The sequence below is a fragment of the Polypterus senegalus genome, chromosome 1 (genome assembly GCF_016835505.1).
Source record: "Polypterus senegalus isolate Bchr_013 chromosome 1, ASM1683550v1, whole genome shotgun sequence".
Taxonomy (NCBI): domain Eukaryota; kingdom Metazoa; phylum Chordata; class Cladistia; order Polypteriformes; family Polypteridae; genus Polypterus; species Polypterus senegalus.
Genome location: NC_053154.1, coordinates 241,534,238 through 241,549,477, shown reverse-complemented (window position 1 = coordinate 241,549,477; position 15,240 = coordinate 241,534,238). Strand labels below are relative to the sequence as shown.

Genomic DNA, 15,240 nt, shown 5'->3' with positions numbered 1-15,240 from the left:
GATGTGCTTATATGAATGTTATTGATAATTGACCATCTTCTTTAAGGTGATTACATCAACATTAGTGTAAAAACGCTGATGTATTCATTGTGACTTTTTAGGACATTAATTATTTATTTACCCACCTTCTTTTTGTAAAGCACATTTAGGACAGCAGTAGCCTACCAAGTGCATTGCCTTAATTTTACAAAAAAGAAAAAAATAATATTCCCACAAATAACCAAGCTGTATAGGGCGGCACAGTGGCGCAGTGTGTAGCGCTGCTGCCTCGCAGTTAGGAGACCGGGGTTTGCTTCCCAAGTCCTCCCTGCGTGGAGTTTGCATGTTCTCCCCATGTCTGCGTGGGTTTTCTTCGGGTACTCCAGTTTCCTCCCACAGTCCAAAGACATGCAGGTTAGGTGCATTGCCAATTCTAAATTGTCCCTAGTGTGTGCTTGGTGTGTGGGTGTGTGTGTGTGCCCTGCGGTGGGCTGGCACCCTACCTAGGGTTTGTTTCCTGCCTTGCACCCTGTGTTGGCTGGGATTGGCTCCAGCAGAACCCAGTGACCCTGTAGTTGGGATATAGTGGGTTGGATAATGGATGGATGGATAGATGTATATAGATATATATAGAGGATTGCATATAGAGGATAGAGTATTGTAGTCTGGCCTGTTAGTCTTTTCAATTAAACAATAATGTCTTAAGATCATCATGACAAACTATCCAATTTTTCCAGTGATTTTCTGTTGCAGATTTCATTGACATAATCAGAGGCATTTGTGACATATACCCCTGACCATCAACCATGTAGTCTGACATCCCCAGAATAAACTCAAAAACTAGTTTGAATCTGTCTTACATTGTAGAAGCAGACATGTGTGCTTGTGAGGGCTGACAACCAGTGAGGGCTCAGCAGGAAGTGCAAGGCATATAATGCAGCTACCAGGAATTAGTGTGGGCATCTTGGACCTTACAAACAGATGTGTTTTATGTACCATAACAGTATGGGAAAAAACAAAGAAAATGAACAGAGATTGCAGCTGAACTTGCCATACCTAGTAAGCTTTTACAACAGTACCAGCTCTATCAGGGAACAAATTATTGCCTGTCAGAAACAGGGGTTAGTGTGCGATACTTTGGAAATATGTAACTGTGCTGGAAAGTTATCATGCAGTATTCTTAAGCCAGTGCCACCTTACACAACTGCTAGTTGGTGGGGGTGTCAAACCTGATTACTAAAGTCGCTGACCTTTTTTTTTTTCTGCTGTGGTCATCAAACATGCAAGCCTCTCTTCTGTTTACAAGGCTCAAAACGCACACATTTAATTCATAACTACATTGTACTTCTGGATGAGCACTTCTTGGTTCTCAACTCTTGTACACACAATGACTGCCTCTACAAGTTAAGGGAGAATCAAATCTGTTTAATTTTGTTGGGGTAAGTCGCAGAAAGTTAGCAACGAGTCGTTGGGCATGTCACAGTACACGACTGCCTTCAACTTGTTAAGATTATGTTAATAAAGTCTAAGACTGCAAATCACTAGAAAAGTAATGTGATGGGGCTGAAATGTGTCATCCCCTGCAATGTCTAGTCATGCAGTATGACATCCTTGGGGATATGATCAGCAACTACAATCATTAATTTTAATTAATCCACTCTGACTAGAAGTCATGTAATATGACATCAGCTTTAGCTGTTCTTTCCAAGGGAACCCTTGGTTAATACTCTCTGGCTATCAAGAGCCATTGTAATCTCCTGGTGTCATGGCAAATATACCTTGATTCAGTGTGCCTTTATGCTTTTACACATGGCAAAGAAAGACACCAATTCAGTTACAAACTAGCCAGAATCTCTTTTTTCCTGTGACATTAGGAACCTGTGCTTCAACAGTTTCTTAATTAAATTTGACCAATATATAAGTATTTCTTCACCAACATTTTCAGATTTAGTTTGTTTTATTTCAAATGATTTAGATCTACAATACAATATTCATTAAATTATTTCAATAAGAGTTTGTTTTTACTCATTTTCAAGTGGTAACTGAGAAGGAACACCACCACAAGTTACAAAATGAGACACCTTCTTCATATACACAAACTCAGATCTGTTCATCAAGCTTGATAGATTCACTAAAAGTACTTTATTAGACTTTTTCCATTTTTTTTCTTATCCTGATAATTCTATAGTTTTATTTTAATGAACAATTTTGAACAATCCATATGTGTAATGTTAACACTCTGGACTCTAAAATCAAATATGAAAGTGTGGAATTCTTCTGAAATGTAGCTTATGTGCACAGAGGATGTAGCTCATTCAGAAATATATCAACTCTTAATACAGGACAGTCACCTCAGGCGCACATCGTAAAAGCTAATACATTTGGTGTCCTTGATAACAAGCAGTAAGCCTTTCTGTTGATGGAATTGCTGCTTGGAAGCCTTGTACACAGACCTTGAGGCCTGAGCCTTTGCCTGTCTGCTGTGAAAGACCCTGAGAGATAAGAAACTTTTCTTTTTTTTTTTTTTCTTTTTGGAACAGGAAGTTCTTCTCTGTTCTTCGTCACTTACATTGCTTTGACGTTCAAAGAGAAAGAAAAAATGATCAATTATATAAACATCATAAATATATCTGATAATCATGTTGTAATAATAAAAATCAGAGCAAGCAGCATTTATGAGTCACCTACAACCTCCCTTTGCATTCCTTGTTTTTCTGTTCTCTCCTTCTTTTGTTTTTTTACATAGTTAATAAGTTTTTGTTGAAAAGTTATTTTCATGCTATCATGCAGGTGGCAGAACAAATCCCTGCCAAACAAGCTGCTGATTAACAAGGGCTGAGAAAACAGTCATACTTTGTTACTAAAACATCTTCAAGGTCCTCAGCAGACCATAAATTGAGAAGTTGAACCATTCATTACATTCAAACGTTTGCATCTGTAAACTTGGTAAGTGCTCTCGAATTTACCTCTAATTTTAAGATGTACCTTATTTTATTTATCTTATTTTATATTTACTTGGTATATGTGCTTAATTTATTTTTGCATTAGTGTGATGGGGTGCTTTGCTTGTTTAAAACAAACCTAAGTAGCAACATTAATTCGGTTCTTTAGTTAACTGATTGATTGGAACTATTTGGACATCTGTTTTAACTGCCTGGTACTGAACACAACTAGAACGAGAATTTATGTTTGACCAGTTGTTCTTTGCACTGTAATTTCACTGCTTGTGGTATTATAAGTGGCCTGCGCAGGCACTCGCAGTTACACTCATGTGCGCTTCCTTTCTCTTCTGACAGAATGCAGTGGCTCGGGACATGGACTACTGTCGTACCCGTTGTTCCGTTTTCCTATGCAGATACCTCTTTGAGATTTAGCTGTAAAGAGGCATACGGCATTGGAAACCGGAGCAGCGGACATCACCGAGCAGAGGCTACGAGGGGACGACATTGCATATTCCACTGGGAAAGCACCGGCTACGCTTGTCTACTGCCTGTAGTGGTCATTTCTCAATAAAAGTGTTTTCTTAAAATAAATTAATAAATTAATACATTTCTAAACATATATCTTCACTATTATATATTAAATTGACTTCTTGTATTCATATCGTTCTTTGGATAATATGAATGTGGTGTCAATTTGCGCTATTACTTCGTGATTTAAAACAAATTAATTAATCACTTATGTATTACTTAATGTTTAGTGTGAAATTTACCAAAGGATGGAATGAGAAAAATGCTTTTACTTGCTTTGTTCAATGTTTTCTTGAACATGTATAGCTTACAGTGTTTTTTGATGTTTTATATAATATATTCACACAATTTATTTTATGATGTGTGTTTATAAGTATAAGTATATATATATATATATATATATATATATATATATATATATATATATATATATACACACACGGGTATAAAGGGAGAATGTATTAACATTTTGTTTAAAATTGGATTATTGCATGCATGATGGTTCGTGTAAGCTTTCTTTGCTTTTTATTACATTGTATTTGTTTTGCTTTTAAACGAGTCATCATTAAAGAAATACGGCACATTCACAGCATTTAGTATTTCATTTCAAAAGGTCTGAAAAAGACAGTGGGTGGCTGGATGGAAGAATGGATGGATATATGTATGGATGTATTAATGGGTGGATGCCTTTAATGAAGAAAACGTATTAAAGTGTAATGTGTAAATGCATATATTATTCATAATGTAACGAAGCAAACGCAAGATAATACTGGAAAATAAAGACTATTTCCACTTTTAAAAAAATAAAAGGTTGAAGACACAGTTTCACACAACGATGGCTAAACAGCTGAAGCGGTGTGTCCCTTAATTTATTTTTATTTTTATCATGAAACCTGTGCTTTTTTTTTTTTTACACTTTTCTTATTTTACATATAAAAGCTTGTTTTATGTATAACCATGAATCGATTAGACAATCAATCGGTCGTTTTGTGTTTACATAATACCTTTACTGCACCACCACAAGGTTATTTACAAAGCCCTTGAAAGTAATAAAACATTAGTTAGCGGTATCTTGAAAGTTACTACTCTACATATGTAATAAGGTTACTTCAGCTTTTATTATGTGCATAAAGAAAAAAATAAAATATATAGAATAAAAATAAAAAATAATATATATAGATTTTTTGTAGTAGTTACATACGGCAATGAAGTTTATATTATTATATTATATTATATTATATTATATTTTAAGCGACACGATTAAGTTCCGTAGCTACACAGTTTTCTTTGAGTTCTATGAGAAGTACCGTTCTCCTCGACTGTGTTTTGTAATACAATTAACAGAAGGGATCAAGGTATTGTGTTTTACACACACACATTATATATATATAATCGCAAAGGAAGTAGAAAAGTGAAATAATTTGTTTTTGAACCTCTTAATAATATATACTTAGAATATAAAGACTTAACATAATAATACAAGCACATTAGATAGATAGATAGATAGATAGATAGATAGATAGATAGATAGATAGATAGATAGATAGATAGATAGATAGAGTTTATGCTTTGTCAATACTTAGCAATTTGTGTAGTTTTGCTCAATATTCTTTCTTTCCAAAAGCAGTACTCAAAACTTATGTCCTGATCTAAAGGCACGAGGCGTTAGGACTCATCAGTGTTAGTGCTTGTGTGCCCTGCGATGATCTGTCGCTTCATCCTACAGTTCCTCCACATTTGCGCCAGCGCTTCTCGCGACCGTCAACTGGATTTACAAGTTAGAAAACAAAGGGACTAATGAGCATAGCCTACTAATCAGCAGAATAATCAAACAACAGTTTAATAACATCTTGTCCGAAAATACTCTAAAAACTTTTAGGTACAATAAACCTTAGAAGACGATTCTCCAAAATCTACGTCAAGTCTATTAAGTTATTAAACAAAATCTAGGAAAAGTCTAATAAATATTTTTTGTCTGTTGGTTATTTGTTTTAAGTTATAAATTACAGCACCAAAAGAATTACACGATGCCAGCACTGTCTTCCAAATCTAACTTCCTACCCTTACCCATATTGATAATTATTTTAAAATGAATGTCATTATTTAATTTCATATGCCCAATCTTCAGTTCTTGATATCGCTGCAGCTGTTTATAAATTATTAATTATAACGATTGTCGTATATTTTGGCTTTCATTTTACCACCACATACAAAAAAAAAAAAAAGAATTCATGACGATGGAAGGATTCCTTAATCGTTGACAGCAAGTCAGGTGTGCTGTCGGAATATACAACTGCACTAGAGAAGCCAAGGCTGCGCTGTATTTGTGTTAACAGCTTTCCTTTAGAAAGTGATAGTTGCGCACAGCGGGGACATGGAGCCAGTTGTCTATCTATGCCCTAACTGTCAACGAGGATGAAAGAGAAGACGTGAAAGAAATTTGCTGCTCATTAAGACTCTAATTGTTTATCCGTCAAAAATGCGCATAGCCTACTGGAAACAGATAGAGGAAAACCAGCCGACTCCAGAAGCTTAGTTAAACAAGTTACCGTATATATTAAGTGCAACATAATATGAAGTTTGTATAAATTAACATTTTGGGGTCAAACAGTTCGCTTTACTTGTTTTCGTTTTATATGCACTTTGTACGTTAAGTCCTTGACGGAGGTCTTTTTTCCTCCTCTTTGCCAGGTAAAATGTCCAAACAGTTACAGGGAACTGTAAAACATGTTCAAGTAATACAAAAAAGGAAAAAAATAACCAAAATAATATTACATACATATATTGCATACACTTGAACCACACCCATCCCGTACAGGATTGCGCTCTGCTTTGTGTACATTTAAATTCGTAGTTAAAAAATTAAACATTTGGAAGCGAGTAAACTAAACAAGTTATTAGTTTTCAAATGTTATAGCAACTTTGTTTTTTTTTTTTTGTTTTTTTTTTGCAGTCATGGTTTAATATAGGTCTGCGATGCATTACAGTATTCTGCATCAGGAGCAATTATTTTTGCCCTTTAGTCAGTATGCGTACGTTTTTCGTTTTCTTCAAGTATGGTGGTATTATTATCATTCATATCATTTTTATTATAATGGTAACAATGTGGAAACTATACAGTAGTAACACACCTTTGAAAAGGATTCGAACACATTGAAGATTCACTCTCGTGTTTTACCAGCAGGTGGCACCCTTAGCGCTGATGTATTCAGCATATTTGAGACACCCTACCTGTCGTTTGGATTTTTTTCTCTGCGTTTTTCAGAGGATAAAAGTTGTATGCGTCATTAGGAACAAGTCCTGGAAGAGATTAATAATTTAACGCCTTTATTGTGATACAACAAAGTTAATGAAACTGATCAAAAACAGTAAATCCGTATAAACAATAAATATTCATGACGGTCTCCAATTAGAAGGCCAAGAGAGGTTGATGAATGTTTAATGCTATCTGGAAAAGATGTTCTCGTTTGGGCGGCATGGTTGCGTAGTGGGTAGCGCTGCTGCCTCGCAGTTAGGAGACCCAGGTTCGCTTCCCGGGCTCTCCCTGCGTGGAGTTTACCTGTTCTCCCCGTGTCTACATGGGTTTCCAGTTTCCTCTCACAGTCCAAAGACATGCAGGTTAGGTGCATTGGCGATTCGAAATTGTCCCCTATGTGTGTGTGTGTGCGCGCCCTGCGGTGGGCTGGCACCCTGTCCAGGGTTTGTTTCCTGCCTTGCGCCCTGTGTTGGCTTGGATCGGCTCCAGCAGACGCCCGTGACCCTGTAGTTAGGATATTGCGATTTGGATGATGGATGTTCTCGTTTAGTTTAAAGATAATTATGCAGGTAAAATAAAATGCCATCATCATAAAAGAAACTTGCTGAACGTTTGATTAAAAAAACGGTGAGGGTATTCATTGAAGTTTCAATATGGTGATGGGTAAACTAATTTATTCTTTGTGTGTTTCAGTTCAGTGTTCAGTGCAGGTTTTTGTTAGTGTAACATGTTGTTCTCGCCTTTCGCTAGATGCTGTAGTAAGCTGCCGACATACTTCGCTCTTTTAATAAAAACTCCCTTATCTCATGTCAGAATCTACTTACAGGTAAAATTAATACAATTTGAAATGACTACATATTAGTGATGTCGCCTGATAATAATAAATGATTCTCTCTACTCTAGACCAGTGCTTCCCAAACTTGGTCCTGGGTACCGACTGTGGCTGCAGGTTATTGATCCAACCAGCTTCTGTTTTTAATTGGATTCCTGGGCTAATTAAGTGAACTGTTATTTACCAGATTCTGTGCTTTGGGAACAACATAGAAATTAGAAAACTAGTTTGGCAATATATATATATATATATATATATATATATATATATATATATATATATATATATATATATATATATATATATATATGTACTATGTATTTATATGGGAATAATGTATTTTTTCTTTTTAACAATATTTTCATCTTGATTTTCATTCTGCTTTTCTAGGTGTTCTAATTGTTTAATTAATCCATTATTTACTAATTAGTGGATCTGACGCTAAAGTTGTTGCAGCCTTTGATGATTCAGTGTTGTTTGCCTGGGTGTCTGCTCTGTTCGTTTTTAATTGACTTTATTAAGATACAATGAAGGGGGCAAACTGCACAAAGAAAGGGCAAAATATAATAAAATCACAAAAGAGAGTTAAGCATTTAAATCTATAGCAAAATAGAAATATTTTAAATGTCTTACAAATCTAAAAATCATGCTGCTGTGCTTTTCTGAATGTAGAATAATAGAAAAAATAGTTACTTAAATGAGATCAGTTATATGAGTTGTTGTCACTGGACGAATCTGGTTAAAACAAAAACCTAAAGCTACATTGGGCCCCCAGTCCCGAGTTAGAGAACTCCTGCTCTAGACCATGTAGGCCAGCACAAAAATATCAGCCTCTGCCGGAAGGAGCGGCTATGACAGCTGAGCTATGACCGGCTACTTTCGAAGCGAAGGCAGACTGCTTAAAATCAAATCGACACGCAAATGACGTGAATTACTGAATCTTCTCAAAAAGCACAAGAACGGCTGTGCTTTTCAACTTCAGGCGCTCAACGTGCATTCTTAACGTACAATGGGTTGCGCCACAGCTTAAAGACGATTTGAGTGTCAGGTGCCGAAAATGAAAGGGTGGAGTTTGAGATTTTCCGCTCCACCGGGTGGCGAGGAGGGCGTGGTGGGGCTGGGTACTGCAAATAGTGCGCATTAGACAAGCCGGCAAATAAGTAATTTGCATGTGCTTGGTGATATCGCCGCAGAAAGTGACTTTTGCTTGACATACAGCGCGGAGTCATTCAAGGAGCATTAAATCGTTATCACCTGTAAATTGCCTTTTCTAGTGCTGGGCGCCGGTATGTCTCCGACAGTCCTTGAATTACAATAGCACAACGAGAAGAAGAAAGCAGCATGTAGGAGTCTTCCGCAGTCCAATATCTGTAAAACAAATACATTAAAATCATTAACAATAATATTTCGCGTTGAAGGACCTAAAATACGAGTTATTGCTACTTGTTAGTTATAAACGATAATTGAATGACGCATTCTGTAAACCCAAAACTAGGATAACAAGTAAGACTTTCCTGCCTTTCGTGCTTGAACTGAAGCATCTACTTTACAGGAATCCTTACGATCATTTGTTCAAAACAAATAATTTAAAATTGGAATCATATACTGTATGATGGGCTTGTTTTTAACTTTTTTGACTCGTATCTTCATAAAGACATGTATGGCATCCTCATTTCTGAATTGTTTACATATTAACCAGTTAAAACTGGAAAGTGTGGCAGTAACTTAGTTAAAATGTCATAGAGTCGACAGAAATCAGAGAGTACCCATGATCGATTTCTGAAATAATTTACCGACCCATCGAAAAATAGTCTAGGTAGAGACGTCATGGCAACTTTATTTCTTCACATTTATGGATGAATGTATAGAGTGGTCCATATCTAATTATGCAATTTTCATTATACTACAACTTAAGGTTATTGCATAGAGAATTCACAAAAAATATTTTTGTTGCCGATAGATGGCACCGAAATCAGTGAATTAATTCAATGTAAGTCCATTTTCGTTTATTACCAGATATTTCGAACAATTCTTTTGTCTCGTATTGTTTTGCCTGCATTGCATTAAAAGTTGCATAATTAGATCTGGACCACACTGTATACTTGTGTGTGTGCTAACCTAATAAGTGCTGTCGTTCATTAAGCGCCTTGAGCATGGGAAAAAGCTATATAAATAAAATGTATTATTATTATTATTATTATTATACCACATAATTCCTGAACATCAGACACAATGTTTTCAGATTAATTTCTGAGACACGCCCTGCTGCGTGTATTATGTACTTAAGAAAAACGGCAGCAGTGATTTATACTCAAGTCCAAGTAATATGGAACTTTAAACTTTTTTTGATACATTTAAATGTATTATGTATAAATTTTAACAATTAGACAAAACTTTGATATGGACTTGTACACTTTCTCTGGGTAACCTTGGCACCTGCCATATGTCAACGAGATATATATATTTTTTTACACTTTTTTCATTGGTGTGAATGTGCGTGCCGCGGACTGACACCTCCAGCCATATATTCTGACTGCATTATATGGTTCACATAATATGAGATATTTTAACTTAGTGATGAGGGATTCGCTTTGATTCACACGTAAGGCACTGACGAGGTTTTATTCAGGTAAAGTCAGCATGTTAGTAACTATAGTAAAGGGTTACTTTAAGTCAATCATTTAAAACTACCAACTACTTCAAGGTACAGTGTATCATGGCACACACTTTCCCGTATAACACAAGAAGAATTCCCCGATTCAATTAATATTAAAGCAGCTGTACAAGTACAACTAAGAATGTAAAGGCGCTAAGAAGTGCCTGAAGATTACTCGACAACAGAAAACTGCGTATTGAACCGCAAATCGAAATAGATGGCGGTTGTTTAAACCTGGTTTTAAAAGTTAAAATTCATGAAACTACACTCGCATGTTGGTGTAAAATTCGATTGAGCGTGAACCACGAAGTTAAAACAATTTCAGAATGTTAAATATTTTAATTATCTTTGATTGTGCTCTTGCTAGTGTTATAAACGTACATTTCCTTTTAACACTGTGATTCGTCCAGTTTCCCAATTATTTAACCACATAAATAAATACATTTGAATTACAGGGTTTCTCACAGACGCCCTGGCACCACGTTAATTCGTTTAAGCGATGGGCTAAACCGACAATGGATACATTTATTGCCTTTATCATTCTCAACGACTTGCCATTTATCTGGTCTTTGAAGTTTCTTTTGTTCTACAAATCGAAGATTACGTATAAAAAGAACAAGACAAGATTGCAACAGCTCCATTGACTCGGCACTTCGACATCGCAAGCATCGTCAAGTGAAGGAAATGTCAAAATCCTATACAGTTGAATGGCTCTCCCAGAGCCACACCGTGGAATCCATAACTGAGAAATCGGACCCTGACAAAGAGCAAGGAACGGGAATTTACTTCAAGCAGCACATTCCTTGCATGGTTCAACCTCGACCGCCCACGTCATTTTGCAAGGCTTCTGTGCAGCTAAAGTCGAAACGTAATTCTAATTATTTACTTCAAGATACCGACGATAAAAGAATTAACTTGCCAGTAGGATCACCTGCCGAGGACAGTATGACTCGCTTTTCTTCCGTGGGTAAGCATTTATTTATTTAGTTGTTTGTTTCTGCTTAAAATATTACAGCAAAAATTATCTTCCACACCGTTGATCAAACTAACTATATTATGTCCCCTGTTATTATCATCATACAATTACAGTACTTTGACAGATGACCTAAGTAGCCCTAACTCTTTGGTCTGCATTTTCAGCTCTGAGTGTATGATAATGATAACCTTTCGGTGCTATGTTTCAGTTAGCCTGATTTCTCTGCCTTTAGCCATTTTGTACTTACTCGCGTTGTCTGCATGGCATTATGTGAATGGGTTTTTACAATTCGTTGCTGCAGTTGAACCCCCTTATTAATCCTTCATAATGCTAAACTTAGATTTTGATATGGCATATCAGTAATAACCGATCTTCCGTGTTTACTTTCAGACAGTAAAGCTGACTCATCCGACTGTGAAAGCGAGTCTGCACAATCGGACTGCCAGTCCCCTTACAGTGAAGACATTACGGAAGACGGCTGCACTCAACGCAAGCTGAGGACCAAATTTACATATGAACAGATACATAAGCTGGAAAAGACCTTCAGCACTCACAAATACTTAGGTGCATCGGAAAGACTGAAAATTGCTGCAAAGCTGAATTTGTCTGAAACTCAGGTAAGAATGGCAGTGCACTTAGGAGTATGACAGAAAACACCATTTATACTTCTGCTATACACTAATATTATTGTATTATATAAATAAAACAAAAACAAAATAACTGTTAATCAATTAATTCTGTTGGCTAGGACTTGGTTCTAGCTCATAGAGGACTTAGTTACTTTAAATTGTGTTGCGATTGGTGTAATTAAGGGCAGTATGGTAGCAAGTGGCAGTAAGAGCAGGGTTCATGCCATTACTCCTCCCAGCATGGAGTTTGCATGTTCTCTCTGTGTCCACATGGGTTTCTGCCATGTTCTCCACTTTTCTCACACAGTCTAAACACGTGCAGGTTTAATGGACTGGTGATGTGAACTCACTCGCACACTAGCGTCAATTTAACACTACTGATTTTATTCAGCTTTGTGCCCTATGCAAGCGGGGGTAGGCCCCAGCTTCCCTGTGACCCTGCTCAAGATAAAGCAGATTTAGAAAATTTAATTCCAAATTTCCTAAAACTGTAATACAATTTTATACTTCAACTAATTTTTTTAAACAGGATATAAAGCTTACATTTCTATATAAAATAAAATTCAGTTTTAGAAGCTTTAAAAAGTCTTTCTATTTCTAATTTCTCTTTTAACTATAATATTTTTGTGTATTTGTTTCAGATAAAAACTTGGTTCCAAAACCGAAGAATGAAATTAAAGCGTGAAGCACAAGACAACTGTCCAGATTATTTCTATCGCAGTCCTGTAGCACGTCAAATTGTTTACCCTGCAGTAGCCTCCGTGCAGCACTTCAGCTTTCCCCAGCAGCACATCTTTCACACCTCATACCCAGCAGTGGATCACCCAAGCACACTACATTTTCACCCGGGGTTTTCTCCGCACCTTTCAATACCGCCAATGATGGCTGTACAGTCTGCATTTGGTCTTCACATGACTTCACCCTATTTTTAGAAGTTTTATCTCCTAAATCCAAATATTACTGCTTTGAGTGAATTCCTTCCATTCTATTGGAAATGAGAGGATTGCAAAAAATTTACTGTATTTATCTGTTAGCTCTTTCCACTAGGAGAATGTCTGACAGAGTTATAAGATAAAGCTGTGTTTCTATGAATCTGATTCTGTATTTACAGTGTTTTAACTGTTGTTAAATGTGTATAAGAGAATATTTTAAGACAAATATTGTATATACTGTGTATACATAATGTTTTTGTGTAATCCCTGTTACCCAGAAAACAGACCTACTGTATATGTTTTGTTTTATTAAAATAGTCTGTTTGTCTAGATTGTTTTTAAATACTGCCTTCTATTTCACCAGCTCTTCACAATTAAAGCATCAACATTTGGCCCTCTCAAGCCCATTTTTAAGTTTCACATCACTGTTTTAATTTCTGCACAATCAAACTTTCAGCATTGAGTTGTATCATAAAGTGTATCACAAACCAAACCTTCATTGAGATGACAGCTGACAATTCATTCAATTACTTGTTCACATGCCACTAGTGTGTATTTGTTTCAAATTGCTAAGAAGTGTGCAGTTTAGATAGAAACTGAAAAGCATAATGAAACCCACAGCATGAAAAACTGCTGGCTCAACAACCCTTATCTTTTGGTTGTGAATGATATGAAGGCCCTAATATATTCCTACAATGACCACAAGTTTTGGCTGATTGATAATGTTATACTGGTGCAACCAGTTTATCATTACAAAAGATGTTAGTCTGATTAGTAACATTAAAAATTATAATAAGTATTGATTGTCACACTTTAAAGTAATAGAATCATCATATATAAAAACTAAGTTTTGTTAAGTATTATCTACTCAATGTTCTTCATACGTTAACGATGTAAGACATTCAAATTTCTGCAGTGGGCTGGCACCCTGCCCTGGATTTGTTCCTGCCTTGTGGTCTGTGCTGGCTGGGATTGGCTCCAGTAGACCCCCAGGATATAGCGGGTTGGAGAATGACTGACTGACATTCATATTTCCATCCCTTTTTAAAGATACATTTATTCTATTTCAGATCTCAAAGTTTATTTGCAAACACTTGGAAAATCTAAGTTGAAAGACAGCAACAAGTGGTAAACCAACCTATCATAGGTACATTTGCACAACCACACTAAGGCAATTTAGAGTCATTAGTAAATCTGAAACGTACAGCTCCAGGATAGGGAAAACATAATAATAAAAAATAAAGAACTGGGAGATCATCCACATGCACACTGAATGATCAAATACAGGTGAATTATTGAATCTAGGTATCTGTACTATTAAAATTAATAACTGTGAAATGATTTTCATTTTGAAGCACAATGTTGATGAATGTATTCATGTATTTGTCTATGAATGGATTCATTTTACTTCATTTAATACTGTATAAGATGTAATGTTTTTCAATACATGCCAAACACAAAACATTGACTATCCAGCAGGCAGTTTTTTCTTTGAGGTCTGATGGCACTTAGATATAATAAAAACGATTTACTGAATTCATGGCTCTTTTTCACGTTTGGCCTTGATTTTGCATATTTCGTCTGTCATATAAGATTTGAAAAGGTACTGCTGGCTGCAAATATAGTAAATAGATGAGTAGTCCAATCAGTCCTTATTGTATATTTTGTTTTTATGAAAAGCATTATCCTAAAATGCTTCAAATGTTCATTATAATATAATTACTCATGCAACCTTGAATTTGCAGAACTGCTGGCGAGATTCTGTATAAAGGTCTGTTATGGGCAAACACAGCAAATGGATGAACAGTTAAAATCTGGTGGCCTTTAATGGCACTGCAGATACATTATACTATTTATGCATAGTAGATGTTAAAGTAAATATGTATATTTTAATATACTTATCAGAAATACTGTTATTTTAGATCCAAGGTGACTTTGTTGTAAGGTTTATAAAATTAGTTGTAACTAATTTAATTACTAATATCTTTTTTTTTTTTTTTTTTAAGTCAACTTTATTGTCATCTCTGCAATACACTGTACAGGTATATAGAGAGACGAGACGACGTGGCTCCAGGTTTTTCAGTGCAGACAAACATAGAACAGCATAACAGAGAATATAAAATAAATAGACATATGAAATAGACAATAAATAAGTGACACATTTTAAATTAGAGAATGTGCAATATGCATTTAAACTAGACAGTGTTTTAAATAAAGTTAGAACTAGAAAAAGACGAAGAGGTAGAAATCAAGTCAGAATGCCGTATTCTTAAACAGTTGAGATTGACAGTATGTTACATTATGACAGAAACTGTACCCTGGTTATTTTCAAGTACCAAGTTCAACATGAGTGCCAATATGCAAAAACAGGTGCAAAATGACATTATGCATTGGATGCGCAGAAGGTAGAAGGTTATAATGTAACAGGTTTCTATATACAGGTACTATATAATACTATTTACAGGTTATTTATGTGTACAATGTTCACATAAACATGTGCAAGTATTTAT

General features: G+C 35.7%; 1 protein-coding gene across 1 annotated transcript; it reads left to right on the top strand.

Annotated features, from left to right (window-relative positions):
* Window positions 1–10,845: 10,845 nt before the first annotated feature.
* Window positions 10,846–12,730, top strand: LOC120542821 (homeobox protein vent1-like). The gene is made up of 3 exons (XM_039775537.1): window positions 10,846–11,160; window positions 11,560–11,786; window positions 12,440–12,730. The coding sequence occupies exons 1-3, from the start codon at window positions 10,878–10,880 to the stop codon at window positions 12,728–12,730; spliced, it is 801 nt and encodes a 266-aa protein (XP_039631471.1). The 5' UTR covers window positions 10,846–10,877.
* The last annotated feature ends 2,510 nt before the right edge of the window (window positions 12,731–15,240 follow it).

Excerpts from the sequence above, each read along its gene's own strand:
- LOC120542821 (XM_039775537.1), top strand. The coding sequence starts at position 10,878 with ATGTCAAAATCCTATACAGTTGAATGGCTCTCCCAGAGCCACACCGTG. Across the intron at positions 11,161-11,559 it reads GACTCGCTTTTCTTCCGTGG|ACAGTAAAGCTGACTCATCC; the intron begins GTAAGCATTTAT and ends GTTTACTTTCAG. Across the intron at positions 11,787-12,439 it reads TGAATTTGTCTGAAACTCAG|ATAAAAACTTGGTTCCAAAA; the intron begins GTAAGAATGGCA and ends TATTTGTTTCAG.